The sequence below is a fragment of the Ovis aries genome, chromosome 12, assembly GCF_016772045.2.
Source record: "Ovis aries strain OAR_USU_Benz2616 breed Rambouillet chromosome 12, ARS-UI_Ramb_v3.0, whole genome shotgun sequence".
Classification (NCBI taxonomy): domain Eukaryota; kingdom Metazoa; phylum Chordata; class Mammalia; order Artiodactyla; family Bovidae; genus Ovis; species Ovis aries.
In genome coordinates this window covers 80252619-80269554 of record NC_056065.1, presented here as the reverse complement: position 1 = coordinate 80269554, position 16936 = coordinate 80252619, and the positions used below count along the sequence as shown (strand labels likewise).

At 61.9% G+C, this 16936-nt stretch overlaps 1 protein-coding gene across 1 annotated transcript; it reads right to left on the bottom strand.

Moving 5' to 3' along the window:
- Positions 1–2648: 2648 nt before the first annotated feature.
- PHLDA3 (pleckstrin homology like domain family A member 3) lies at positions 2649–8917 on the bottom strand. The gene is made up of 2 exons (XM_027976051.3): positions 8235–8917; positions 2649–6993 (listed from the first exon to the last, which is right to left on the bottom strand). Exon 1 carries the CDS (start codon positions 8907–8909, stop codon positions 8274–8276), a length of 636 nt encoding a protein of 211 aa, XP_027831852.2. The 5' UTR covers positions 8910–8917; the 3' UTR covers positions 2649–6993; positions 8235–8273.
- Between the last annotated feature and the right edge of the window lie 8019 nt (positions 8918–16936).

Genomic DNA, 16936 nt, shown 5'->3' with positions numbered 1-16936 from the left:
GGATTTACTGTCTGCCAAAGATAAACAGGCCCGCCCCCAGACACCCACCGTCTGCTGAGGAGGAGCTGAGCAAACAGGCTGGGCTGGGTGCGCCCTCCCAGCGCTGGCAGAGTCCAGCTCTGACCAAAGGCCTCCTGAGTGCTGGCGACAACTGAAACGAAGGCCCGCGTGCCCGGGGGTCCTGCTGGGGTCCTCTCTAGCCACACCCAGCCCCGTCCTGGCTGGGGGCAGGGTGGGCCATTTTAAGTCCCCCAGTAAACAATGCTGGGGCCAAGTGCCCGCATCATACCTGTGAGAGCAGGCCCAGGCCAGGGACTGTCAGCCTGGATGGGGTTGTGTCCATAGGACGAGCCTGCGACACAGCGGTCCCATGGGCAGGGTGGGCTGGTGGGGGTGACAGCCTCTCCCTCTGGAGGTGGAGATGCTGCAGGGAGATGCTGCTCTCGGGGACCAGGAGAGCCCCACGATGCAGCTGGATGCCCCCCACACAGCCTAGGCCTCCCACAGGGGCGCCAGGGAAGGGGGGCCCTCAGGGAGATGCCGAGGTGGGCACGCGGGAAGCCAGCCTGTCTGCTTCACATGGGGATGGCCACAGCGCAAGGCCAGGCGTCGTCTCAGCCCCCAAGGGCTGGAGGCCTGGATGTGCCTGGTGGGCCTCTGCCCCAGGGCATTGCAGGACAGAGGTCAGGATGTCGGCCAGGAGGGGCTCTTGTCTGAAGGCCCAACCACGAGGGACCTGCTTCCAAACGTACGTGATTGTCGCTGGGACCAGCTTGTTGGCCACGCTCAGTCCTGCAACGCGGACCTGCCCGACACAGCGTTTCCTTCAAAAGCAGGCAGGAAGAGGGACATCACTGGTGGTCCAGTGGCTAAGGGTCCAGGCTCCCAATGCAGGGGGCATAGGTTTGATTCCTTGTCAGGGAACCAGGATCCCACAGGCCACATAACATGAGCAAAAAACAAAAACATTTAAAAATAAAGAGATAATAAAACTTAAAAAGGAGCTTGGACAAGCGGAGGCAATGAGCGAGATGGACACTCAGGCCTGCAGGAGCCCTCACTGTGTGGGCGAGACATCCGTCCAGACTCCAGGCCAGTCACTCTTGAGGGGCAGCATCCACACGAGCCCCTCAGAGGCAGAAACCGGCGGGGCTGCATGGGGTCTGCCCACCAGCGGCGCTCCCGAGCTGAGTTTTGAAGGAGCAGGGGGCTCAGGGAGAGCGTGAGGGTCGGCAGGAAGCCAGAGCCCAGGGGCGTCCCCGTGTGTCTGTGTGCATGCTTGTGCATGTGTGTGCTTGTGTACATGCATGTGTGTGCCTCTGTGTGTGTGCTTGTGTGTACATGCGTGTGTGCCTGTGTGTGCATGTGCTTTTGTGTGTGCGTGTGTGCCTGTGTGTGCGTGCTTGTGTACACACGTGTGCCTGTGTGCATGCGCCTTTGTGTGTACATGCATGTGTCTGTGTGTGTGCTTGTGTGTGTACATGTGTGTGTGCCTGTGTGCGTGTGCGTGTGCATGTGTGCCTGTGTGCATGCTTGTGTACACACGTGTGCCTGTGTGTGCATGTGCTTTTGTGTGTACATGCGTCTGTGCGTGTGCTTGTGTGTGTACATGTGTGTGTGCCTGTGCATGTGTGCCTGTGTGTGCATGCTTATGTACACATGTGTGCCTGTGTGTGCATGTGCTTTTGTGTGTGTACATGCGTCTGTGTGTGCTTGTGTGTGCGTGTACATGCGTGTGTGCCTGTGCTTTTGTGTGTACATGCGTGTGTGTGCCTGTGTGTGCACGTGCTTGTGCATGTGTGTCTGTGTGTGCATGTGCGTGCGTGTGTGTGTGAGCTCGCAGGGCTCTGGGCCTCTGGAGAGGGCCTGGTTAGCAGTGCTGGTGGAGGGTGACCCAGGCCTGTGCCCGCAGACAGCCCGTGCACCCCGAGTGCTGTCCCTTTCACAGGCGCTCCCTCCACACGTCTCACGGCGATCCAGGAGGCAGACCATGTCGCAAGCAGGCACGGCCTGGGTCCGCACTCGGGGCTGTGATCAGGGCTCAGGCTTCAGCTGCCTCCCATACACCTGCTCGTGTGGCTCCAGACCCAGCCCACAGCGCTGCTTCTGTACCAGCCCCCAACCCGTACCCCTCCTGCGCCCTGGCCCCCACCACCCATCTCCATCTTCTGCGACCACCAGCCTCCTCAAGGAGCACGCCCACACTCGCTTGTTCTCATGAAGCCACGGCGCGTCACGGATTCTCCTGAGGAATACGGTGTGATGCCTCTTACGTGTGGAATCTCGAAAATACAGCAAACTAGCAAGCGTGGCAGAGCAGGAGCAGACTCGTGGACGCAGAGAATGGGAGGGAGTCAGGGTGGACGCAGGGGCAGGGGAAGAAGAGGGCTGAGCGACTACGCATAAAATAGATAAGCTACAAGGATATACGCACAATAAGGAATAGAGCCAATATTTCATAGTAACTATAAATGGTGTATAACTTTTGAAAATTGTGAGTCACTATATTTTACACCTGAAACGTAATTTTTTAAGAGAATGCACTTCAAAAGTGTACTTCAAGCACTTCAATTTTTTTTAAAAAAAAAAAGAAAATTTAAATTAAAAAAGAATATTCTCAGAAAGAAACATCCAGAGACACAGAGAGATTCAAATAGGCAAATGTTCATTGCATCCTTATATACACAGAGATGAACACTAAAAGGGCGTGGAGGGACTGGATGGCAAATAAACAGTAGATGATAAACACACAGGCGTTAAAATACTTAACGTCACGGCCTCGTAACACAGTGGATTATACATAAAAATGAAGATGCGGGGTACACACAGCATGACCCTGCGTGTGAAAAGTAGTTACATGTTACAAACCATGTGATAGTTAAGTATCACGTACATGTACAGAGGAGTAGATGGAAGGGAAATACCGCAACCGCGAAACGCTAACAAAGGTGATCTCTGAAGGATGGCAACACCACGGTGATGCTTCCTTCTTCATAACTGTCTATCCTTTCATATTTGCCTCAGCGAATGGACGTCTGTAATAAAATAGGGGTTACGTGCAAGAACAGCAGCTCTGCAGAGGCTCCCCCTTGCCTGGAGGAAGAAGAGGGGCCAGGCCAGCAGCCCGGGGCAGCACCTCCTCGGTCCTCCCTGCTGCACCCGCGCTCTGCACCGGCTCCCCTTGCCGAGCCCTGGCGCCTCTGCCCTGGCCACACCTCCCCTGCATCCCCTGACCTCTGGGAGGCAGAACCCGGGGGGCAGGCACAGCGCTGCTGAAGCAGAGACAGAGCTGGCTGGGCAGCCTGGGGACACCCCTCCTCCCCGCGGCCAGGAGTCTGTGTCCTGAGGATGCAGGGCGCACGGCTGGCCGGGGCTGGGGTGACAGTGCCCTGGGCCCCTGCCCCGCAGCTCACAGCCCAAGACTCCGCAGGGGCCAAGGGCGGGCCTGACAGCTGAAATCAGGAAAGGGGGGTGGCCACGCTTCCTGACCCTGGGCAGTGCGGGAGGGGGGTGACTGACGGCCCGAGGGCCCGGGGCGTTCTGGGGACACAGAGCTTTCAGTGCTGAAACCAGAGGAGTCCCCGCTCACGCCAGCAGCAGGTGGCCCCCCTGTGGGTCTCAGGAGCAGGCTGCACAGCACAGGGTCCATCAGCAGAGCCCAGGCCTCACCCTCAAGATGGGCCCTGTGCCCAGGTCGTGAGACGGAGCATTGGAGCCAACACAGGACGCGCGCTGCCCTGCCCCAGGCCCCTCTGCTGCCCCAGGGGGTCCTGCCCAGGGCTGCCCCTGCAGGCTCACACAGACCCTCCCAAGTGGAGGGGCCCCTTGCTGATCCCCTCCTGGAGTTGGACCCAGTGCTGTGTCAAGGCCTGGCTGCAGCCTCCGTCTGCGAGCACCCTCCACACAGGCCCCCTGACGCCCCTTCTCAGCCCCCAGCCTCTGCTCTCACCCTCGCCGCCAGCCTGCGAGCCCCTCTCCCCGGCCACTCACCTGCTAACCCCACAAGAAGGGCTCGTCTGGCGTGGACTCAGGGCACACATCCAGGGCCCGCCGCTGGTGAGCCACTGGGATGCCTAGCAGGTCACATAACCTGTTTCTGAATCCACAGCCTCCGTGGCTGGATGACTCCCCTGTGCTGACGTGGGCCCATGGAGTCAGTCAGCTCAGTCACCGTCAAGATGACAAGGCATCTACTGAGTCCCAGGGACTCAGCGGCGCGCACGAACGGCAGGAATGGCCGTCCCCAGCGGCGACAGGGGGTGGGGGTGGGATGTGGCCGAGGAGCAGGGAGGGCGGCCTGGTCAGAGCAGGGCGGACGGCAGTGGGGGTACAAGGGCCCCCGCCTGTCCTGCGCAGGGGCCCCAGCTGGGGGCATGGGGGTGGATACAGGAGGTGCCTGACTGTGGAGGGCGCGCCTCCCGGGGGCCAGGACATCCTCCAGGCACCAGGGAAGGCTCCAGTCGGGAGGGTGAGCCACATCTCAGGCGGTACACTCCAGCAGCCCAGGGTCTGCTGGGGCCCCTGCACCGGGCCTGGTGGGCACACTGCCAAGGTGCCTCTGCACCCCCAGCTCTGCGAGAGGGCCCCCGGGTTGTGGCGCAATGCCCGCTCCGAGGCTCCCAGGCGCCACCCCCAGTCCCCGCCACAGGCTGGCTCTTGTCTGAGCCTCCACCCAACCCTACTCACCTGAACAGAGCCACCCCCACCCCCGCCTGCAAGGACTCGCCCTGCCTCACTTTCCCACTGATGACTCAGGGCTTGGCAGGGAGGAGGCCAGGGAGGCCGGGCAAGCAGATTGGCAAGGGCCCCACCCAGGCCTCCTGCAAGCAAGGGTTTTCCACTCCATGCCTGTCTGTAGGGTGCGGCCGGGGGCCCCTGACCCCATCAGCAATCAGCGTGCAGCTGAACACTCCAGGGGGTTGCCACGGGGCCCAGGCTCCTCCCCTTGGCAGAGCATGAGGGTACCCCTGATCCCAGGGAGAGGGCCTTCTTCCCCAGCAAGGTCTGAGTCCCATCCCCTCCGGGGTTCCTAGTGCTTCTCCCCGTCCAGACACCCACCAGCTGCGCCGGCATACTCCGAGCCGGGACCCATACCGCACTTTAGAGGGGCCGGGACCTCCTATGAAGGGAGCAGCCCAAGTGGGCTTGGACAGGAACCAAAGGCTACTTGGAGCCGACAGGGCGGTGTTCCCCAAGAGCAGAGAGGGCCAGGAGCTGAAGGCCCCCGCCACCAGCTGTGCCCCTCACTACCCTTCACAGCCAGCCTCCCGGGATGGCACCCCCAGCGGCACCTGCCCCTCGAGGGCACAGCAGCAACCGCTCGCCCCCTGGACTCCACTCAGACCAGGTACTCCATCTCCACTTCCCCTGGGCCTGCCTGCAAGAGGCTCATGTTTGCTAGACGAGCGTGTCCCACACCTTGATCCCATCTGCTCACAAACACGTTCCCATTTCTGAGTGTCTGGACACGTCCCTCGGTTTGCTGGAAAGAGCCAGGATCTATCTTAGAAGATACAGCAGAATGAAGCCAAGACTTTCACATAGCTTTCCCTGAGTCCAGGACCCAGTGGCAACACCAAGGTCTCTCGCCCTCCACCCACACACAGAGCTGTCGGCCTCCGCAGTCTCCGGAGGCTCACGGCAGACAGCACTGGCTGATCACAGGGCGAGCCAGCCCAGGCGGGGCGCTTATCCGCATCATGGGCTGGGTGGACAGCCTAATGAGAGCACAAACGAGGCGTCTGTAAAAATGCCTTTGTGCCTTGCAGGTTCTTATTCAACTGTAAGATGAGGTTCACATATTGGAGAAACGAGAAGCTGCAGAGGGCTCTGGGGGATGGGGACAAAGGACAGGGGTCGTGACCGGATGGGAGGAGGAGCCTGTGGGGAGCAAGAGGGTTGGAAGCGGCTTCCAGACTCCTGTGGTGGACACTCAGCCTCCCTGCCCCATCGGACTCTGAAGCCGCCACACAGCAACAGGGCAGGCCGGACGTGGGTCAGCCAACGGGCCGTCTCTGTGTCACTCAGGGCAGCACTGTCTCCACCTCCGTTTCTGTGCTGCCGAAACGATTCCTTTTAAACCAGAAGACTTATGATGTCAGCGGAGCAGGCCCAAGTGTGTGGGTGACGAAGGGACGAGCCCCGCTGGGGAGACACGGCTGCCTCCCAGGAGGACAGCAGAGGCCAAAGTGGCCCGTGCAGGCCCCAGGGTCCCTCTGCCAGCACCTCTGAGGCTGTGTTCTCTGGGCTGCAGGGCCCAGGCTGGAGATTTCAGGATAGGGTTTAGCTTGGGAAAGTGGAGGCGAGGAGAGGGATGTTCCCAATACCAGGTCTTTGTGGGAAAGACTCTCACTTGGAGAACAGTGTGGTCACTGCCCTCTGCAGGGCATCAGATTCTGGGACAGGTGTGAAATGGTAATGGCTGAGCCTCTACCCACCCCACCACCTCCAGGCCTGGCACGGCAGTGCGGGGAAGATGGGCAGGAGGGGGGAAGAAGTGTGCAAAGAGAGGCCTGGAGGGGTGGGGGGTCCCGAAAAGGACCCAAGCAGCAGACAACCCCACGAGTGGGCCTCAGGCCCATCAGCTACCCCCACTGAGGTGAATCCAGAGCTGAGCCCGGGGGTTCGTCTCGTGGTCCCCAGGCGGGCCTCTCGGGTCCTCAGGTGCTGGCTCAGCGCTCCTGGGGGGCCGCCCTCCTGCAGGCACAGCATCAAGCCCGAGGCGGACAGACTGCAGAGTAGACAGCAGGGCCGTAGCGGGTGGGGGCTTTGCCGGAGCTCAGAGGCTGGGCCTGGGACGGGCACATCCTGAGATCCTGAGCGCCTGGGGCCGAATCCTCATCCTCACCTCCCCCGTGGCCGTCCCCCTCCTCGCTGGCTCCAGCTGACCCGTGACTCCGACGCCTCCTCCACGGGGGTGCCGCAGCTGCAGCCTCGCCACCCGGAGCACAGTCAGGAGCAGTCACGCCCCGAGAGCCGATGGGGGCCCAGAAGCTGGAGAGGAAGCACAGCCGTCAGGGCAGAAGCAGGTGCGGCGGGGAGCGTGTCCACAGGAGCTGCTTATGGAGAGTCCCCAGACCTGCTCCCGCATTTCAGGAGAACGCCCCCGTGACCTCCGCAGAGAGCTGCTCCCTCCGGTCCCTGAGGCCAGCGGCACCAAAGAGAACCAGCTCAAAGGCCCGGGGTCTGCCTGTCAGCCAGCCGCTCAGGGCCCCCCACTGCACTGTGCCCCCCACCGCAGTGAGAGGCTGTCAATGGGCGGGCCGGGCTCGGGGGTCGGTGGGGGAACGTCAGTTTCCTTTGAGAAAGACAAACTAGACCCTTCCTCAGCTTGCTCCTGGTTCCCACGGGAGGGCCCAGGCAGGGGAAGCCAGGGCTTCTGGTTCTGCCCTGGTCCCTGCCCAGCTTTCCTGACCATAGGCCCGCCCCTGCCCCTGCCCTACGGCCCACGGAAGATCAAGGCATCACAAATAACAAATCGTGGCCCATTCCACCCACCACCAGGGCCCCAACCCTTCCTCCAGCCCCCTTCTCAGCCCAGCCCACATGCTGGACACTAGGGGCAGGTGGACAGGCCCACCTCCCCAGGCAGGAGTGGCCTGCCTGCAAACCTCCCAAATCTCCTGGTTTCCCAAACAGCTCAGCCCTAGGACCGCCCCCCCACCCCCCGCCAGACCTCGCCCTGAGAACAGGTAGTGGGGGTCCCAGGTCCAGCCCAGCCCCTGCCAAAGTCCCATCTGGGGATTCCTGGCTTCTTGGTTCCCATGCCAACCCTGAGCACCCTGCCGCTGAGGAAGTCTTCCTGCCACAATTCCACACTCCAACTCGAGGGCGACAGTCATCCCAGCAGAGAGTGGGGGCAAGCCCATCCCTCTCTGTCCCACCCCCACCCCACTCCCTCAGCCCAGGAGCCCCGCCCTGGCAGGGGTGGAGGCCCCGCGGCCTGTCCGCCAGCCTCCTCCCGGAGTCAGGGCAGAGCCAGCCTCGGGAGGCCGCCGGCCCACCCTCCTCTCGGACTCGGAGGTCACAGTCCGCCCGCCGGCGCCCAGGGGAGGCCGGCGTTCGGCTCCAGGCTGGACTCCTGGGCGCTCCCCCAGGTTTCTCCCTTCCCGCTGGCCCTCGGACGGCCCAGCCTGGAGGGGCCTCGCAGGCTGGGGGCCCCATTTCCTCCGGAGGGAAAAGAGGCGACAGGAGGGCCAGAGAGGAGGGGGGGGGCCTCGGAGCCGGGGGCTCACCTGACACGACCTCGGGCAGGCCAGGCGCGGCCCCGCGCTCTAGGACACCAGCGCCCCGGCCCCGAGGCTCTGCCGGGCGCGCACGGTCTGGATGGCCTGCTGGTTCTTGAACTTGACCAGGCCGAGGGTGATCTGCGCATTCCAGCCCGGGTCCTCGGGCGGGCAGCGGAAGTCGATCTCGCCGCCGCCCTCGGTCACCAGCGTGAAGTAGGTGTGGCGGCCGGTGCTCTCCACGCACTCCACGGCCTTGATGCGGGCGAAGCTGAGCTCCTTGGGCCGGCCGCCCGCGCCCTTGGCCTCGAAGAGCTGCAGCCCGCGCTCGGTGAGCACGCAGCGCTTGCGCTTCCACTGCTGCAGCAGCCCGCCGCTGCGCTTCTCCAGCACGCCCTCCCGGAGCACCGCCGCCGTCATGGGCGCGCGGGACCGCGGCCAGGCCGCGCTGCGCCCCGCCGGCTCTGCCCGCCGCCCGGCCGGCGCGCCTGGTGCCTGTCGGGCCCCGCCTCGGCCCTGGCCGCCGCTCCGCGCCGCGCCGCCCCGGCCCCGGGCCCCAGAGCCCCCGAGCCCGGCAGCCCGCTCGCCTGCTCCTTCCTGGGCCGTCTGCGCGCCGGGCCGTCGCTCGCGGGATGTGCCCTCACATGTCCGGCGCCGCCCCCTGCCTCCTGCGCCGCCGCGCATTCCAGCGCGCCCGGCCCGCCCTCCGCTCCCCTGCGCGCCCGGCCCGCCCGGGGGCGGGGCGCGGTCACCCTGCGGGTTCTGGGCGTGCGGCCGGGGGTCCCAGGGGCTGCTGTCCCATCGCTCGGGCCTTCGGGCCTTTAGTCCGCCGCTCCCGGGGACCTCCGGGCCTTGGACTCGGGGAGGGGGGGTAGGAAGGGGAAGGAGGGGTGGTCGTCTAGACTAGAGGCCTAGCTGCTTGGGAGGGGCCTGTTTCGTGGTCGCCCACCGGCACGGCTGGATCTTGCCGGGGGTGGGGGTGTTGCCAGACAGCTGCTGGAGCTTCCCAGGCCACAGGAACCCTGCCCCAGCTTCTGACCCCTTTCCTCGCTTGGCCAGTTGCCCCTTAGCATTGCGCAATCAAAAGTGAAGATGGTTCTGGGGTTTGGGCGGGGTTGGGGGAGGGCGAGGGGGGAGCAGGCTAAGCTGGGTTCCTCCCCCTTGGGCAGATTTCTCCGTGTGGGGGCCCCAGACAGGCTGCCCACAGCGGTCTCTGCTTGGACAACCCACCTTCCTGTGCCTGCCTCCATCCCCGTGTGGTTTAGATGGCAGGAACCTGGGGCCCCTCAGCCTCCCCTCCCGGGGGAGGAGGAAGGGCCGCGTTTGCACCGGACCTGGGACCGCCCCTGACAGGGCCGGGCTCAGCCCACATAGACCTGGGCCCCGGGGGAGCCAGGCGTGGCCGACGGGGCCTGTTGCCTCTTCCCCCAGGCTCAGGTCGCCGTCCCCCACCCCCACGCCCATCTCGGCTGAAGGCTCCCCTCTCTCTGCCGCCTGGAGAGCCTCCCGTGGACACCACCTTTGCGGTTGCTGCTGGCGTTCAGTGGCTCAGCCCTGTCCAGCTCTGCGACCCCAACTCCTCCCCTTGGTTGAATCCTGCCCACTTTCATTATCTTTCAATTTCCTCATCTGTCAAGCGGGAGGGTTAATTGGCTCTGATCTCAGGCAACTCTGATGCGCAAGATAACATCTGTGACAGCACGAAGGAGGCTCAGGAAGTGTTCCAGGGAATTCCCTGGCGGCCCAGTCGTTAGGACTCCAGGGTGTCACTGCTGTGGGGCCTCTGTCAGGGAACTAATAAGATTCCACAACGTGCGTGCTGCTGCTGAGTCGCTTCAGTCCTGTCCGACTCTGTGTGACCCCACAGACGGCAGCCCACCAGGCTCCCCCATCCCTGGGATTCTCCAGGCAAGAACACTGGAGTGGGTTGCCATTTCCTTCTCCAATGCAGGAAAGTGAAAAGGGAAGTTGCTCAGGCGCGTCCAACTCTTAGCCACCCCATGGACTGCAGCCCACCAGGCTCCTCCACCCATGGGATTTTCCAGGCAAGAGCACTGGAGTGTGTGCCATTGCCTGCATGGCGCTGCCCAAAAAATTAATTGAAAGAAAAAGTCATTCCACTCCTTCCCCCACTTTTACTGACTTCAGAAGAAGATGGGAACCCGGAGGCTAGGCTCTCCCGGGTCATCAAGCCATCCCATGTTGGCGCGTTCCCCAGGACTTCCGGTCTCTTAGGGCCTGTGCATAGCCTTGTTCACAGTGGGTCACTGCGGGAATCGCGACATGCAGCAATGGTGTGTGCTCACGCCCTGTGTTTGCACCCTCCTGCCCGGCGACACGGAGTCTAACGGGAACAAAGCGTGTCCAAGGGAGGGGGGCAACCCCCACACACCGTCCAGGTCAGGGGCTGCCACCTCCCACCCAAAGCTCTGCAGCCCGCATGCGCAGGAGACATGCACGCGCACGCCCACCTGCGCACGCGGGCCAGCTAGCCCCCAACTGTCCCGGAAAGGGCGTGGTCGGCCGAGAGAGGAGAGAGGCCATCGAGACTGGTACCGTCTGAGGCGGCAGAGTGGGGAGCTCAAGTGAGCGCCACGGCTGGCCTTAGGGAGCCCAGGGCTCAGCCTGTCTGCCGGCCACACCCTCCTGGGGCTCCCCGGCCCGGCCCAGGCCCTGACCCCGGTCCTGCAGAGGCGTCTCCCGGGGGCGCCGAGACCTGCATAATCTGGAATCCTCCTGAGCAGCTAGCTCCAGACCAGCTCCGCTCCAGCTGGTTTCTGGCGGTCACCCCTCCCTCTCCAGGTCTGGGACACGCTGGTGCTCTCTCCAGACCCAGGTGATTTTACAAACGTGCGGGCTTTAAACGTTTGCAGAGCACCCTCACGTGTCTTTGAGTCTCTGGACCCATGAGATCAGAGGCGGAGCAACCTAGATGAAGTCGCAGAGCTTCTAAATGGCAGAGCTGGGTGAGACCGTAGTGGCTGAGAGGACCGGCCCTGTGTCGGCGTCTGGGGACACAGCTTTCCTTTTACGTGGGAACCAGCCACCCGCACTCTCCTCTCCTGCTGACTGAGTGGAGAAACGCCAGGCCTTTGGACACAGGAGTATGGGCTGGAAGAAGACAGGAGCACTGGGGTAAAGAGAGGGCCACGGGAGGGAGGGAACTCAGCAGGGCGTCCCCTGTTGTGGAAACGGCAGGTCATTGGCAGCTAAGCCTCGGTTCCCAGCCCACAGCTCCCAGGGTCCTGCGTAGATCCTCAGGACCTGGGAGTCCTGCCCTCCATGTCTGTCAGGGATGAGGAGAGATGGCTCACTCTAAACCTTTTCCCAGAGCTGATCTCTGCTGGTGGCCCCATCTGGGAGAGGTTCAGACCCCAGCTGGATTACTTGAGCCTCCGATGGCTCCAGAGGGGCAGGGGGCTAGTGCTGACACCCCTTGCCTTCCAGAGCTTCTGGACCCCGCCCCCGGGAACAGCACCCCAGGGAACACAGCCCTGGGCACAGCGCTGGCTCTCAGCTGCTGGGGCCTGGCTGGGTCCTGGGCACACTCCCTCAGTGCCATACCTGACCCGACACAGGACTGCTGCGCAGAACGTCCCCACGTGCCAGCCCCCTGCCCTCCGTAGGCACCCACTCCCCCAGGGGAGCTGGTCTGCTCCGTTTGTCTGTCTGCAGCAGCTGCAATAGCTGAACTGCAAAACGGTCCAGGGACCAGCAGCCTAGAGATGCTCTGAGCTGCAGGGCATCTGGTCCACTCCAGGGGACTGCCCGGAATGGAAGGGAAGGGAAGATGGGACGAGGTGGGCTAGAGGCAAGAACAGGGCCAGAGAGTAAAATCTCTGCTGTTTCCCACAGTATTTACTTAATCTTACTGTCAGTTCACTTTAGTGCCCGTTGATTGTGAGGCTCACTCCACAGAACAAGCGCTGAAGATTACTTGATTTACGAAGATGATGTATATTAACGCCGTACAGACTTAAACTGAAGGCAGCAGAAGTCTTCCCTTTGCTTATAACTCTTCAGAGCCTGCAGCCTGTGACGCACCCCTGGGGAGCTGCCTCTTTCTCCCTGACCTGAACCCCGCCCCTCTCAGCCCGCAGGCCTCCTCACCAGCCCTGCCCCAGGGTCATGGCTCCTCCCCACCTGGACCGTGGGCCCCCCCGCCCCAGCATCTCGGGGTCTGTCTCCTCCCCTCACACAGCTCTGTACTGAGGCAGCACCTTCCCTGGGAGGTTGTCTCACCTGCTGAAGCTGCGCCTCACAGTCCCACTCATACACACACAGTCCCACTCGCACACACACAGTCCCACTCACACACACACAGCCCCACTCACACGCACACAGCCCCACTCGCACACACACAGCCCCACTCACACACACACAGCCCCACTCGCACACACACAGCCCCACTCACACACACACAGCCCCACTCACACACACACAGCCCCACTCACACACACACAGCCCCACTCGCACACACACAGCCCCACTCGCACGCACACAGCCCCACTCGCACGCACACAGCCCCACTCGCAGACACAAAGGCACACAGTCACACAGACACAGTCACACAGACACAGCCACACAGACACACACTCGTGCTCGCTCGCTCTCACATACACACACACACTGTGTCTCCTTCCCTGCCTGATTTCTCCCTGAAAGTCTTGATGTTTTCCTTACTCACTATCCACCCCCTCTACTAGAGTGCAGGCCCCATGCCAGCCGGGAGTTCTGTGTGTTTTCTTGATCCGGTGGACCCAGCATGTCGTCTGGCACACAGTAGGGCCTCAGTACGTAGCTGCTGAGTGACAGGATAAAACGGAAATGGAACCAACAAAAACTGGAAGGAAGAAAGAAAACACCGGAATTTCCCGTTCTCTCGTTATCAGGAGTCAGTAAACACTAGCTAGAGTAAACGGACTGTTAGAGCGAGGTCCGGGTATATCATCTGAAATGACAGTAACAGCCCCTAGACGGTCACAGGAGGTCAGAGCAGTCTGGAGTGGTGGATACACGGCACCAGATACGTGACACCTGGGACAAGTCCGATCCTCTCTAACCTCAGCCTCCGGTGTCCGGCGCTGTCTTGGGGGAGGCGCTGTCGTCCTTCTGGAGAGACGGCAGGGGCGAGTCTTCTCCCCCACAGCCTACTCCGCAGCCCCAGGATGGGGAGGACGGTGGGTCACCTCGCAGCCGGGTCCCCCCAAGCCCACCCATCTGGGGACACCCCCAGCTGGCCTCCCCCAGAGAGGTCTCCTGGCTGCTCACACCCGCTTGGCGGAGAGTGCTTTGCTTCAGAGCTTTGGGGTTTCCTGGGATCCGTTTTTCTAAAGGGCAACATAAGAAAAAAGAAACCAGATCAAGGGCTCAAGTCTCCTCGGATCTGGGTTTTACGGGCAGCATTACAACAGCCCTCAGGAGGGCCACAGCCTGCAGCTGGCCCGCCTGAACTTGCTCCGGGCCGGGCACTCTCCGTGGAAATCCCCTCCTACGCTCACCCTTTAATCGCTTTCCAACCCAGTGACTTTCCTGATTCACCCAGGCTCCCTTTCCTCTCAAGAGCACCCACTGCCCCTCTCTGATCTCCGAGTCTGGGCTTGAAGCGTTTGATCCCTGCTTGGGTCGGGCGGAGGCTGCCCTCAGGCTTCACCTTTCCCACGTTGCTGTGGTATCTGGGTGCCCCTGCCAGAGGAGCCCGGAGCAGCTCACCCTCGGGGCCCCGGGTCCAGGCGACCCCGTCAGAAGCCTGGCCGCTGCCCAGGGACCCAGAGGCCGCAGCCAGCCTGCCGGCACTGCTGGGCAAACTCGGGCGCGTCGCCGGCTTCTAGCTGTGTTTTTCACTGCCTTTCACAATGCTGTTGGGTCTGGAGTGCGAGCAACACCCAGGCGCACTGCCGCTGCAGAAGATTCAGGACAGAGACTTCCTTGTCCGGCGGTCAGGCTCCACCTTCCAGTGCGGAGGGTGTGGTTGAAAGATCCCTGGTCAGAGAACTAAGATCCCACAGGACAAACAAAAGCAATATTGAAACAAATTCAATTAAGACTAAAAAATGGTCCACAGCAGCCAAAAGAGTCCAAGACAAGAAAGTGTCTTCTCCCACCCCTCCAGCCCCCCAGCCCCAGAAACGAGTTGCTCAGCTTGGTCTTGGCTCACACACATTTGCACCCAGAAGAGGGAGGGGCACAGGGCCCCGAAGCCTTCCCCCTGGCCATGTGCAGGGTCTGTCCCAGAGACTGAAAGTCCCTGTCCCGCCCTGGTACTTTCTGCACCAGCGGGCAGCTCTTACGTCTCCGCCTAAAGGGCAGCCGGTTCTTGGACTTGACATGGGTGGGGGTGATGGAGGGGAAGGGACCCAGGTCCCCACGAGTTCCTTCTACACGAGAGGACCGTTTTCCCTGATTGCCTTTGCGTTTCCAACATTGTGTAGTGAGGATTATGAATTTTCACCTTTATCACTTGATAAGTGAGAGGTTCCTACAGGTGCCTTTGTCAAGATCAGTCAGAGACAGATGTAGCTGTCCAGCCTGGGACTGAGGTCCAGGAGAAGTGAGGAGGTGGGGGAGCTGGGGGAGGGAGGAAGCTCCTGGCGTGTTCATGAATGTGATCCTAGGGAGGTCCGTGGAGAGGAGCATCGGTGTGGGCCCTGGGTGTGAGCTGTGTTCTGCCAGGGAACAGGGTGAGCAGGGGGCTGGGAGGAGTAACCCCGAGTGGGAGCGGCCCAGGACCCAGTGCTTGAGCCCTCCAGAGGGTCAGGACGAGGTCACAGAGTGGAAGGGCCAGGGGCTCAGCTGGGGCAGAAAATGCCCACTAAGCACTTTATTCACCATTACCAGCCTCCGGAATCTCCATGGCCTCTGGGAGGAGGCTCCCCAGGCCCATAAATGCAGAACATCAGAGCTGGCAAGTGCCCGACTGCCCAAGATGGCCTGGAAGCCACAGCCGCAGCACCTCCCTCCCCTGGGAGCCCACAGGAGGCACTGGGTCTCAGGCCCCACCCAACCGCCGAGCTGGAGTCTCAGCTTCGCAAGATCCCCAGTAGGTTCTCAGGCCTGAGAAGCACTTCTGTGGACTTAATCGAGGCCACATCTCCATTCACAAGGGAGAGGCTGACGCCCGGGGGCGGAGGCGGGCCCAGGGTCACACAGCTGGCTCCAGCCTTGGCTCCGCCACTGGCAGTGCCTTTGAATACACGTCACTTACACAGTCTCTACTTCTCGGGTTCCTCTTGTAGGATAAAGGGGTAACGTGACCTCTGCTTACTGCTGATGGAGGGGTCAAGTCAGACAGCACCCAGACCTGTGCCAAGTGCGCAGGGTAAGAGAGCAGGCCCGGCCCTGCTCCGCACCGCCTGGCCCACGGCAGCAAAGGAAGAGTGTCAGGTAGGTGGTGCAGGAGGTGGGCCAGCTCCTGCCTCTCTGTCCCGCTCTGCTGTTTACCTTGAGCCAGATCCCAAGCCACTGTTTGGTTCTTGGCTTCAGTCGGATCATTTGTAAATGGCAGTTATGACAGCGCCCGCCCCAGAGGGGTGAACGCATTTAAGGCCTTCACAGAGGCCAAGGCACTAAGTGCCCAGGACGTGGAATGAAACCCACGGAGTGCCCAAAATTGGGAACCGAGAGCTGGCCTTGGCAGAGGGGTCTTCTCCAAGGGGGTGGTTTCTGCTTTGCCCTTGACTCAGGAATCAGGGAGGACCCAGGAGACAAAGGCTTTCTCTGCAGACAGGAAACGGGGGACTGGGAGGGGGTGTACTGGGAGGGCCCTGCGGGTCCTGTTTGGTCTCAGCACACCCTTGGCTTTGATATGCCTCAATCCTGACAAGAAAGGGAATAAGGTGGTGGGTAGAGAGATTCATCATGAACCCGGCAGGGGGACTCAGTTTTAGGGGGCCTGGCCTCACTCACATCAGGCGGGCCTTGTCCACCCGCTCCACGCTGTCCTGAGGGGCTTCCAGGCCAGCAACCGGCCTCTGGGAACAGCCTCTGCCTTAACCCAGCTTCATTCCCTGGAGGTGCGTCCAGCATCCTCCCCACCGAGGCTGCTTTGGGTGACAGGTGGTCCCAAGCTTGCAGCTGGTGTTGGAGACTGGCCAACGGGCTTCTGCTGCGGCTCCAGCAGAGGGCAGCCTGTCCCCAGCTTTGGGGCCCAGACGCCCCACCCAGCTGTTCCTGTGGGCCCTCCCAGAGCCCGTGCTGGTGATCTGTTCTCGGAACTATCCATCCCCACCCCACCCCCATACCCAATGTGCAAACCCTTCTGGGAAGATATCCGGCCGACCGCATCCCGGGCTGCACAGAGTGGAAGTGTCAGGATGAGGGCATCTCGCCCGGGGCCTCACCTTGCACTCCCTGCACTCTGCGGCACTGACTGGTCTTAAACCAGTCCTGTATGTTTAGACCCTTTCCCAGAGTCGGGGTTGGGGTTCCGTCAAGGCCTCCCCTGGGTCTGGTCCTATGGACGTGATGCACAGACTTGCTCTTATTAAAGCAGCTGCTCTTGTTTTGTAAATCCACGGTGTGGGCAGAGGAGCCCAGCCCCCAACATGAGACAGGCAGCCCTCAGATGAGCTCATGCAGTTCACGTGTCCGTGGACTTGGTCAAGGAGACCGGAACTCATGTTAAAATGCTGATCCCCAAGGGGATGCATTAGGAGATGGAGCCTTTGGGAGGTGGTTAGGGCTTGAGGGAGGGGCCCTGGTGAGTGGAATTA

Coding starts and splice junctions, on each gene's coding strand:
- PHLDA3 (XM_027976051.3), bottom strand. CDS start 8,909: ATGCGCGGCGGCGCAGGAGGCAGGGGGCGGCGCCGGACATGTGAGGGC.